The 12,745-nt window shown below is 41.5% G+C and overlaps 1 protein-coding gene across 2 annotated transcripts in view; it reads left to right on the top strand.

Annotated features, from left to right (window-relative positions):
* The window catches only part of tafa3a (TAFA chemokine like family member 3a), a 95,063-nt gene extending 82,818 nt beyond the window's left edge, over positions 1–12,245 (top strand). The window contains exons 4-5 of one of the 2 annotated variants that reach the window (XM_053440285.1): positions 1,140–1,264; positions 11,530–12,245. In XM_053440285.1, the coding sequence (XP_053296260.1) occupies positions 1,140–1,264; positions 11,530–11,541 (137 nt within the window). In that variant the 3' untranslated portion in view covers positions 11,542–12,245. Of the gene's footprint in view, positions 1–1,139; positions 1,283–11,529 lie in introns of those variants that run through there. The other variant, XM_053440280.1, reaches the window with a different exon arrangement.
* Positions 12,246–12,745: the final 500 nt, after the last annotated feature.

Below are 12,745 nucleotides of genomic sequence, written 5' to 3'. Positions count from 1 at the left end.
GGTGTGTAGGGTTGCAAAATTCCGGGAATATTCAAAAATATTCAAGTTGGGCACTTGACTATATGCTTCTCCATCTTTGGGTCATCCTCAACATAGGTCTTTGCACAGTATTTGCAAATGTACACAGCCTTTCCTTCTACATTGACATTGAAAAGTCTCCACACATGAGATTGTTCTGTAAAATAAGATGAGAAAAAAGCTTAAAAACACTAATGCAATGCCAGAGATATAAATAGTTAGCAAAACATTTGTATTTTACAATATACAATACAGTATTTTACAATTGATGGATAAATGACTAGAAAGAGGCTAGATGAACAGATGAACAAACCTCAATCAGCATGCTTATATATTTCCCCCAGTAATATCATCGAAACTTCCCTGACTAGTCCTGCACACTACAGAATTATGCATGTGATGGAAAAATGCACAGTGGAGGGTTGACAATTCAACGTGCAGCGTGTGTTGCATGCCATATATCTTTAAAATAGAGTTTTGAATGATGTTTTTATTGGTCAGCCTTTTAATTTGTGTATTTTTTTTTTAATTTCCCAAAATTCCCGAGCTTAACTTCCCATGGAAAGTTTCCGAAAATTTACCGGAAATTGTCCACCCCTTTGCAACCCTAGTGGTGTGTGAGGCCGTATCAGAGCCCGTGTTCATCGGCGCAGACAGAAGCCCAGGTCATTTAATATCATGTCAGAAGTGGCCTCCGTCAATCGATCTCCGTCTCCTCCTTTCACTGTAACGGCTCTGACAGGGGCTTCCTCAATTCTGACAGATCTCCCTTCACTTTAGAGATGAAGCCGTCTCTCCCCTGTAGGCCTCCTCGGAGCAACTCAAGACCTTGATGCTCCAACCTCTGCTGCACGCTTTATTACCCCCCCCCCTACACACAAACATCCGCTCACAACACTCAAGCTTGACACTGACCTGCAATTCTGCACCTGAAAACACACACGTGGTGGGTCTGACAGGTCTCCGTGTCAGCCACAGATCAGAAGACACTTTCCTCAATCATTGTGAAATATAGATAAACTGAAAGCACACAATGCTCTTTCAAACGGCCCGTTGTTAATTGCCTCCACTAAGTCTGTTCCTTTCCGTCACTGTTTTCCTTCCTTCGTTTTTCCCCGCAGCATCGATAGTTGCACAGAAGTGGTGGTGCCAGATGCATCCCTGCATGGACGGGGAGGAGTGCAAAGTGCTGCCGGATCTCAAAGGATGGAGCTGCAGTACGGGAAACAAAGTTAAGACAACCAAGGTGGGTTTGACTCGCTAAATACCCGTGGGCAGACATGTGGGTGTAAATTACCATGATAAAACGTTTTTTTTTTCCTTTCTAACGTGGCTGTAAACTGTGAGATTCACCGCCTCGGATAGTAGCTTTAACAGAATGACCCCCAGAATAATGGATTGGCTGCTGGATGAGTGTTTGAAAAAGAAAGAAATAAGAGCTGCAGAGAGCACTGGAGAAGATTTAATTCTATCAACTTCAGACGAGAGCAGAGTAGAGGAGGCAGCAGGAGAGGAGAGGAGTGAGTCACACGGGAGAGCCAGTCAAGTGTTCCTGGAAGCAGTGGGCTTACAGTAGAACAAAGAGGGGACTGAGGTTCAGATGTCTGCTCGGTTACATCTGGACCTTTGTTGTTGTAGTGTAACTGAACTCTATTTATTGTGTTTTACTTAAGCTGCTAATTTGGGGGGGGGGGGGGGGGGGAGGCTCTCAAACCAAAGTCAAGACTTCTACTCATGTTCATTACTGTGTGTAGATGTTTATGTAACTGTTACACAATACACAACTATCAGTACACCTTTAAGGTATTCAAGGCATTTTCACTATTTATGTTGACTGATGGGATCACAATCACATTTCAACCCAGTTCACCAAGTCATCCATTCATTAGAAACGCACTAATCACACTAAAGGTTATAAAATGACGTTGAGCTGTTTTTCTATTTAAAAACATTCTGGTGTATTTCCCTGGTTGACTCCTTTGTTTTTGTTTTTAATGCAAATGCTCTCATTTGAACTCGGATGTGGATCAAGAAAAATTGACCAAATGACTATAGACTGTAAATAAAGATGGACATCTCCCTAAAATGAAGCCAAAATCTGGATAGCCCCCTGGTGGCTGGCTGCAGTATAGGCCATAAACCCTGCCTCATCCATGTTAACAGATGGGGCATTGACCCAACTAAAACATCAAATGGTTTCACATTTAAAAAAATGGTTTTCCGTCTTTTTAGGTCATTCTTATAACACTGATGATCAAATCTTCATTTTATGTTATTTGAAGCTGTGAAAACAGGGTGGAACATCATGATTGACAGGTGAGACTGACTGGTGATTGGTCAAGCTCATGATGTCAAAATCACAAGATGTCATCACCCGTGTCTCGGATATTTTGGCTTCATTATTTAGCAGTGGAGTGTTTACAAGAATTCATTCGGTATATGGGATGACTTGAGACTTGTAGTTGTGAACTGACAAACCAAGTAATTTAAGTGCAATTAAGTAGTGATTTATTATGTTTGATTGAAAGGCAATTAGCACTGTAGCTTGATGATGAACATACCCCTGCTGTAATCAGTAATCTTTAATTGCTTTCAGAGAATTCATCATGAGCTGCAATCAGAGTTTGTTTTAAATTAGAAGCTAAATGCAAGAAACAATATCTAAGGTATTTAACATGTCAAAGTTATTCAAGAATATACCTGATGTAGCAAATTAACATATTCACAACATGACATTGGTCACAGTCTTTACTGTATAATTTCACAAACATTTGATTTAGAGGGAGTAAATGAGATATGTCAGAGTTAATCTCGTGAAGATAATAACTTCAGAAGTAAACGTTCTGATGAGCACTGGAGGAAAAAACCCCGATGCAAATTGAGAAAATGAATATAGAAACAAGATTATCACGTTGACACTCACAGTTCTCACTCTGTGATTAAGGTGAGAAAATAAAATGTGGAAGCACACAGCAGATGATGACTTTTTGAAATTGAAAATCAATTATCACTTCTGTGATGAACAGTGTGAATGTGCACCAGTGACTTCACCGGTCCAAACGGGGAAAGTTCAGCCTCTAAGGAATCACAAAAACATTGTCGGTGTCTGAGGCGAATCCAGCTCACGTGTCTCCACCTCGTGGTCTCAGCACTGAGGGGAAGAGAGAGAGAGCAGGCTCGAGGTGGGTCGGCCCCTTTGAAAAGTCGGAGCCGGCTCGTGTGAAGCTTCAAAACTGCCGGCAAGAGAAAAAACAAAGGCGAGTGAAAGAAGGAGACACAAACAAATATCAAACAAAATCCCTCCAGGAAGCGGAATCACCAAGCGGGATATGCTGAGGCAGAGAAAGCCCCAGTTCTCCCAGTGATGAGCGCAGGTTACCTGGACATGTGTTTTAGGTTTTCAGGGTGGGGTTGGACCTGAAGTAGATGAAGGTGCTGCGTGGGTGGGGCACTGTGGGCCGTTAGCCACCCGTCATGGCCCAGTGTTTGACTCACCAAACGCCTGTAGTTGAACTGCCTCCTCCATTATTCATGGCTACAGGAGGCTTGGACAAAGCAGAGCCTTTTTATTTTAGCCGGGTTAATAATTCATGCCCTCTCTCACAGCCACGGGAAAGCAGCAACAGAGGCAGAGACAAGCAGGGGTCCAGGTGGCGAGTGGAACCCGTCAGAACCTCGACTCTTTCTTGATTTGGGAGTCAGCGGGGGTCGCTCCCTGCCCGTGGCCTTGCTGCCTCCCACAGAGATGCAGCAAAGGACAGCCTGTGTATGCTGGAGGGCTCTGTGCCCAAGCTTCCTGGATAGTTAACATCATTCTGAGGAGTGAGCGGAGCGAGGGCTCTGCTGAGGATCCAGAGTGGGAGCACAAGTGTTGCTGTGGTGACTGTTTCTGGGAGGTCTTCGGAAATACAATTCTAACGCCTGCAATTTCTAAGAAACGTGATGCCGGCCCTTTTTAATTGCTTTCAAAATGCAGGGATTGAAAAACATGTCACCCGCCCTGCATAGTGCCCAAATTAGGATAATAAATATGCAGAGATTTTGTATTTATAAGAGGTTTATTTTTCTTTTTTCAGTTAAGTCTCATATCAAGTTTTATTCGTATATCATATATTTTAACTAGTGAATTTCAATTCAGTGAAGTCTGTTAAATCCAAGCAGGAAAATGACATCAATTAATGAATGAATGAATGAATAAATCAATCAGACTTTATTTGTAAAGCAATATGTAACACAAAGTTATTTACTAAATAAAAGCAATGAAACAATATCCCCTACCCCCACCCCCCCCCCCCCCTCCCCCTCCACCCACAGAGCAAAACAATATTAACAGGAGCCGAGGAAACGCTGTCGTGAATCTCATAAATTTGAAATGAGGAAACAGCAAATGGAGGTAAACAAAGAAAGATAAGATGATGAAGATAAAATAATGAAATACAAACAGGGGCGTGAAAAAGAAATGCAGCAATCTGCATGTTTTCCTATAACTGAGGCCTTAGGGTTGAATATTTAAGGTTTAGTCTTATATATCTGTCTCCTACCACTTTAAAACTTAAAAACAATAATAATTTGTATCTCAAATCTTATTAAGTCACAACAAACAGAAGTAAAAGTTCAGGCTTTTGTGCTGGTGTGATGTAAAGTTGCTCCAATCAATATTTTCAGCATATAAATATACAGAATGTATAGAATAAATACATGTGTGTGGATGAGAAGTATCACCTGACTCCACTGAACATTCCAACATGTTTCACTTCATTGTTCCGTTCGTTTATGATGGACTTTGTAATTCAGCTTTTGAGATTTGCTCTGTCAATGAAGGCTTCTGATAGATGTAAATAAGAAACTCGCACCACATTAACTTCACGGAGCCATAAAATGCTAAATAAAGAAATGATTCGTTTCAGGAAAAGATGGATTCTTCATCAAGCAATGATGAACTGGTCCTTTAACTTAATAAAAAGAAAATAAAGGTGAAATACTGGGGTACACCGAGTATTGATGAAGAACTTTGAGTTTCACTACTTGGATCAGGAGACTAAACTCTACTCAGGATGCTTTCAGGATGTCTGTTAAACAGTTTGCCACCAAAATCATAATTTTTCTACATTATTAGATATTATTTATTCTGTGTGTCACCTGTTGTCGATCCTAAGCTTTTTATCCAAGACAAACAAAAGGAGTAAAGGCAAATATATTAAATAAATAGACCCCATATTAGAGTGGACAGAGGAGGAGCTTTTTATTCTGCTACTGCTGCTTAAAAATGTGACGTGTTGACTGAATGCAGGTTGAAAAAAGTCTGGATCGATCTCATAAAGAAAACAGGTCAAGTGCAAAGGGCTTCTGTCGAAACACCAGAAGTAAATAACGGTGCAGACAAACTCTTTGGCTGCAGAACAAGCCTCGTGCAGTTCCACACTGTAAATCCTTTCTTCTCTGATGTCAACCGGTGGCATTGTTGATAAAAAATGATGGTGTCATTCCACCTCATGATGAAGTCACATCAATAAATCAGACGTGTTAACACCCCGCAGGCCCCGGCGCCGACGACTCCGGTTGTTCCCGCCTCCTCTGCATGTCCGGGAGCAGCTGGTTTTATAGTCCTGCTGGTAACGTCAGGAATTATAACCCCAGCAGCTCCGGCTTTTCACTTTCTATCAGTCAGAGGGCAGATGGAAGAGAAGCACTGAGCCTCTCTGCTCGACAGCTTTATGACATTATGGAGAATGTGCTGGAGGTTGGTGATGGATCGCTGTCTGAGGTGGAGTTTTTTTTTAAGACATGATGAAAATGGAAATTTACTCTCACCCTAATATACTTAATGCTCACCAGCAGTTTTATATTTGGTTTTAAATACATTGACGTGTGATTTGTATCTCTCCCAAGTTCAGTGTGGATGAATCTCCTGCACTGAAATCCTCCAAACACGTTGACAATCATCTAATCCTTGTAGCTCCAAACCCAATAAAGAAACTGCCACTTAGAAATAGTTATATTATATGTCTATATTATATATTTATTTATTATTACATATTATTTTACAGCGAGTAGCAGCAAATATATTTGAAAGTTAACGTATTTGTGACAGAATAAATGCTTTACCTCTCTTTCAAGTCATAAATATGAACTGATCAGAGGCATTTCCACTGAATTTGATTTCTTCCAAAATATCTAGACTACAGCATAATTAATTGTCTAGTATGTTTAGGCCCTACAGCCGAGTGGCGTCCCCCTGAGACGTCACCCACTTGTTTGTGAACTCCTGTTTCAAAGCCTCTACTTGGCGCCATCTTGTTTTTCGTGTAACCCTACTTGTAGTGGAGCTTGGCGAAGAGCTGGAGGACATTGTATTACCCACCAACCCTTGCAACCTACATCTACTAGAGCCCATAGCTGTCAATCACAGTATTCATGTCACAGTACATACAGTGCCTTGCATAAGTATTCACCCCCTTTGGACTTTTCTACATTTTGTCATGGTATAACCACAGATTAAAATTTATTTCATCGTGAGTTTATGTAATGGACCAACACAAAATAGTGCATCATTTGGAAGTGGGGGGAAATATTACATGGATTTCACAATTATTTACAAATAAAAATCTGAAAAGTGTTGAGTGCATATGTATTCACCCCCTTTACTGTGAAACCCCTAACAAAGATCTGGTGCGACCAATTGCATTCACAAGTCACATTTGCAAGTCACATAATTAGTAAATAGGGTCCACCTGTCTGCAATTTAATCTCAGTATAAATACACCTGTTCTGTGATGGACTCAGAGTTTGTTGGAGATCATTACTGAACAAACAGCATCATGAAGACCAAGGAGCTCACCAAACAGGTCAGGGATAAAGTTGTGGAGAAATATGAAGCAGGGTTAGGTTATAAAAAAATATCCAGAGCTTTGAACATCTCTCTGAGCACCATAAAATCCATCATAAGAAAATGGAAAGAATATGGCACAACCGCAAACCTACCAAGAGGAGGCCGTCCACCCAAACTGAAGAGTCGGACAAGGAGAAAATGAATCAGAGAAGCAACCAGGAGGCCCATGGTTACTCTGGAGGAGTTGCAGAGATCCACAGCTGAGGTGGGAGAATCTGTCCACAGGACAACTATTAGTCGTCTACTCCACAAATCTGGCCTTTATGGAAGAGTGGCAAGAAGAAAGCCATTGTTGAAAGGGATCCATAAAAAATCCTGTTTGGAGTTTGCCAGAAGCCATGTGGGAGACACAGCAAACATGTGGAAGAAGGTGCTCTGGTCAGATGAGACCAAAATTGAACTTTTTGGCCTCAATGCAAAACGCTATGTGTGGCGAAAACCCAACACTGCCCATCACCCTGAGCACACCATCCCAACAGTGAAACATGGTGGTGGTAGCATCATGCTGTGGGGATGCTTCTCTTCAGCAGGTACAGGGAAACTGGTCAGAATAGAGGGAAAGATGGATGGAGCCAAATACAGGGAAATCCTTGAAGAAAATCTGATGCAGTCTGCAAAAGACTTGAGACTGGGGCGGAAGTTCATCTTCCAGCAGGACAATGACCCTAAACATACAGCCAGAGCTACAAAGGAATGGTTTGGATTAAAGAATGTTAATGTCTTAAAATGGCCCAGTCAAAGCCCAGACCTCAATCCAATAGAGAATCTATGGCAAGACTTGAAGATTGCGGTTCACAGACGGTCTCCATCCAATCTGACTGAGCTTCATCTTTTTTGCCAAGAAGAATGGACAAACCTTTCCATCTCTAGATGTGCAAAGCTGGTAGAGACATACCCCAAAAGACTTGCAGCTGTAATTGCAGCGAGAGGGGGTTCTACCAAGTATTGACACAGGGGGGTGAATACTTATGCACCCAACAGATGTCAACTTTTTTGTTCTCATTATTGTTTGTGTCACAATAACATTTATTTTGCACCTCCAAAGTACTATGCATGTTTTGTTGATCAAACGGGAAAAAGTTTATTTAAGTCTATTTGAATTCCAGTTAGTAACAGTACATAATGGGAAAAAGTCCAAGGGGGGTGAATACTTATGCAAGGCACTGTACATGCTTTAACGGCTAAGATCTAAAAGGAAACAGGTTCCAGGCACCTCAACATTGGCCTCACGTCCTTAAAACCAGAGTCTGAATCCATCTTTATAAACAGTACATGCTTGAGCTACAACATGTCCATGACCCTTTACCCTCCACTAGAAACCAGTCGTCTTTCACTAACCTTACCTGAAGTGCTTATGTTGCGTTAAGGATTCTATAGATGGGATCTGGGTTGTTGTTCACTGAATACAATGCATACATTTAGGCATCTATATATGTATTTACAACATAGAGGGAAGATATATTTGTACGAGTGTGTAAATACACTGAGAGAAAAGAAAATTGAATGTTTACATCTTAAACTGACTCTGGTTGTAGAAGACACTCTGGGATGGTGACAGTGGGAATCACTGGTTTCCCTCCCACAAACACCACTGGTGATCCTTCACTGGCTTCTGCTAATGAAATTCCCCGTCTCTCTTCGACCTTGGAAACAGCCGTTGAGGAAACAATCTCAATCTGACCTCCTGGTCCCCGAAGAAGCTGATCTGGCGTTTTTTTTCGACCAGTGGATTGATTTTGCTCAGTTCAATGTAACCGAAGGAGATGTTCAAACAACGATCCGTCCTGTGGGATGTGATCACAAGCGTACAGCTCCAACAGCCGTCTGTTCACACCTCGTATTGAGATGCATCCTGAACGCATCTCCTGTGGCCGCGTGTGATCGGATCTCACATCCTCTCTCTCTCTCTCTCTCTCTCTCTCTCTCTATGCAAATGGTGTTGTTTTTAGCCAGTTCGACTGCACAGATGTGTCTATTGTCAATTTGTTTGTGTGTGTGTGTGTGTTGGTGTGAGAGAGCGGAGACAGGAGGCGCTGAATGAATCAATACACGTATAGCGTTACAATGAAACACGATTTTTGAAATAATTAGAAAAACACAATGTGGCAGGATGTCGGCCGAGTCCTTCAGTGTGGCCCAGAATAAATTTGAGCTCAAAGCAAACGGGATGTGACCACATGCGGCCCAGGCCACATCTGAGTCCTAAATGTATCTTTGGTGCATTAAGACCTGGACTGGGAGCTGCTGCAGAGCTACAGTATTAGGGGGGGGGGGGGCATGAATTGATGCTTTAAATCGTTCTTGAGGTTGAGTCATGTAAAATCGGTTCCTTCCGTTTCGATGCCTCTGCAAATACACTGGGATTAAAACATTTCAGGACTTAAAAGCTGGAGAGGGGCTGAAGGGAAGGAGACAAATTTAATCAGTGGGTTGTCTGGAAAGAGGAGCTGAATCATTCTGGTCATTATTTGTTTATTTTTATGGCTGATTAAGACTTTGCTGCTGGGCGGACATTTGCCATAAATTTGTGGTTTTACGGCAAAATAAGTTTTTACCACAATTGCGTCAAGATCCATTATTTAATTATGGAATTAATGAATATTCAGAGGTATATTAGTTTTATTGTTGGAAAGCCTATGTGCTGTACACTATTTGTTATGTATTGTATATATTAGAGGGGGGCTGATTCTGTTTACAATATTAGGGAGTAACATATTTATGATACTGTTGTGTTTGGCAAAATATATATTTATATAAAAAATGTGGCATTGATTGATCTTCAGATGTTGTTATCAAACGTAAACCTAACACAAATACACATCTGTTCCTTATTGTTTATTCTCTAAACCTTTGATTTCAGAGTATATCTATAAAGATAAACGCAGGCACCGACATGTCTGTGAAAGGCTCTTTGATGTTCTGACCAATGTACATATTGTAAATGTAAAAAAAATATTGCTTTGTCCGGACAATTGGATAAAATAGATAAAAGCATGGGGTCTTACTTTGTTTGTCAGTGGGGCTTTGAACCGACAGCTGACCAGTCAAGTGTGCTCTTTCATCCTGAAGCAGCTTAAGCATCAAACCCTGAGGAGCTGCCTCCCGGTTCCCCTTTGTGTGTTTACTCACTGATAACCCACACAGTGACACACACAACACCACAGCATGCTAATTGCATTGATAAGGTTTCACTCTGCTTCACGTTTTTTTTTTATTCTGGTGCCAAACACGAACAGCCTCTGGTCGGGTGCAGCCGTTACCAGAGGGCACTCTGTTGTTTTATGTTGTCGGCCCATCCATTTGTTCATTCATCCATCCAGTCCTCCATCCATCCATCAGTCTTTATCCATCTATTCTCCTGATCACGTTATCTCAATGACACCCGGGGGCGTTTTCCTCAATCCGGCACAAACCCTTCATTTGGACTCAAGGTTGATGTGGTTAGATTTTGGTGATTAAAGGTCAAAGGTTAAAGGTCTATGTGTCTCTTATGAGGTCAAATCAATTTGTTAAGCCGCTCATGTAATTAAATATGTACCTTATATACATGATTTTCATAATCTGCAATCATCGGTTAATTATTGTGCTTCCATTAGAGATATGCTGAAGGCTGTCACTGACTAAATTTGCCCCTGAAAGTTCTTGAGGTCAGACGTGAGTTTATGTCCTCTAGATAAATCAATTTAATCTGCTGTCTCACACCTTTGATTTCAAATTGTCCCATAAAAGTGCAAATCAAATTATGTTTCCCCCAACATTGTGCAGTGTGTGGTCAGAGCAGGGGAAACCTTTCACTTTCATCAGATACATGAAGGCCAATGCCAAGACTGGATGTGTGTGTGGTAAAACCCTGTGGGGTCAAGTGCTGAGAACCTGTGGACTGTTAATTGATTGACAGTGTGTGTGTGTGTGTGTGTGTGTGTGGGGGGGGGGGGGGGGGGGGGGGGTCTGTGTGTGTGTGTCGTAGTGCCTCCTACAGCAGAGGGCAAGTCCAAAAGCTCCTTGCGTTCCACTTTTAAAGGGCGAACCAACATTCTCTACTCACAGTATTTTGGGAGTTACGCTCAAAGTGAAAGTCGCACAAACTGCATCTTTCAACCCTCCCGATTAATATTCATGAAAATGTCTGAGAATACTCACGCCAGCAGTCTGCCATTATGAATAGTAATATTTCCCACTGTTTGCATGGAAATCACAGAGCATGATGTACATTGCCGGCGTCTGACTGAGCTGCTCACTGTCTCCCCACTTTGGCTGTCGATCACCACAGATGTTTGAATTCTAAACATGCCAGCTGGGAATACACACACACCTTGAGTCTGTCATACTCCTGACAGATACAGCTATGACTGGGATCGAGCACACGAAGGACAATGCTAACTCGCTGATGTGAGGCCGGTATTGTTTACAATGTGTGCGCGGTTGGTGCAGCGGTGTCGCCTCGAGACAAGAAGGATGTGGGTTCGAGCCCCGACAGCTGGTCAAGGACTTTTAAGATGGATGGAAATCACTGTTCATTTCCTGTGAAACTGTCAATGTTTGGTGTTTATTGTTATAACCATGATGACAAAGGTCCTTTAAAATGTCCCTGCATCTAATTTGTTATTTTTCTTTCTTCCTAGGTCACACGATAGTCGTCTGTTTCCAGGAAAACGTAGTCTGGAACTGGGCGTCACATCTTCGAGGACATTTGGATATCATGTCCTTTGAGATTATGGTGGTCACCAGGGACCAACGTGGACACAAATCACGGACATTCCACCGGACGAATGGAGGAAGAGGATCAGGAAGCTTCGTTAAAGACTAAATATCCCAAAATGACTTTAGATGCAGCCGCGGCAGGACCTGTCTCTGCCCAGCAAATCTCTCTTTGTATTATAGTTTTATTCCCGTGGACTTGAAGACTCTACCATGAAGACATTTATTGACTCTAAAGACTGTGGATTACCCCAGGAGAAGAAAAAAGATCACCTTTAAAACAAAACCATGTGATGTGAAGCTTTTTGTGTTATTTCCCCCCCCCGAACTCTTGATGCATATCTGTGTTGAAGATCTAGTGAGAGCATAAGCATTTTCATTCCTTTCAGCCTTATGGAGCAGATTTCTCTTCTGCTTCTTTCTCTCTCGGTTGATTGGAAACATCCCGGGTTCGGCTTTCTTTCGTTTCTTTTTGGACGTCAAGACTTCGTTTCAGAGACAAGAGGCGAAAGTAGGACAAACAGCAGAACCCTGAAAAAAATGGAATCGTGTTTGACCACAAGACATCGAGGGTCAGCACAGCCGACTTCTGCCAAAATGTTTTAACTGTATCTGTTGTTTTCAAAGCCTGGTGACAACCATTGATTACAAATGTCAGTATTATCTCAATAAATTTAACTCAATGGATATAACTCTTCTCTATAAATGCTCTTTGTTTATTGCTCATCCCACTATCCAGAAATGAAACTAAAATATCCTGGATACAAACCCTTCCATCTTCATATTTGGAACCATGGTAGCAACCAATCACGAGCCAGTGTCAGCTGTCAATCATTGCGTATTAAAGTTTTTATGAAACGATATGTTTCAAAATGCAATTGAGACATTATCTTATTAAGTGCACATACTTACAAACATCTTCATAATTGAAATCTAACATCTTAACAACCAGACAAGAAATTCAAAGGTTTTTACTTTCTGATATCTATTTATGTTGTTTTATGGCAACAAAGTTGCTCCAAATCTCAAAATTAACTAGTTCACACAAAAATCTGCTTCTGGATCCATGACCAGGAAGAGACTGATAATTAGCTCGCACTCTAAATCTACACTAATCCTCTTTGATGTGTTTCCAAACCT

The sequence above is a fragment of the Pleuronectes platessa genome, chromosome 2, assembly GCF_947347685.1.
Source record: "Pleuronectes platessa chromosome 2, fPlePla1.1, whole genome shotgun sequence".
Classification (NCBI taxonomy): Eukaryota; Metazoa; Chordata; class Actinopteri; order Pleuronectiformes; family Pleuronectidae; genus Pleuronectes; species Pleuronectes platessa.
The sequence above is the reverse complement of the archived record's forward strand: the minus strand, read 5'-3'. Positions and strand labels throughout refer to the sequence as shown.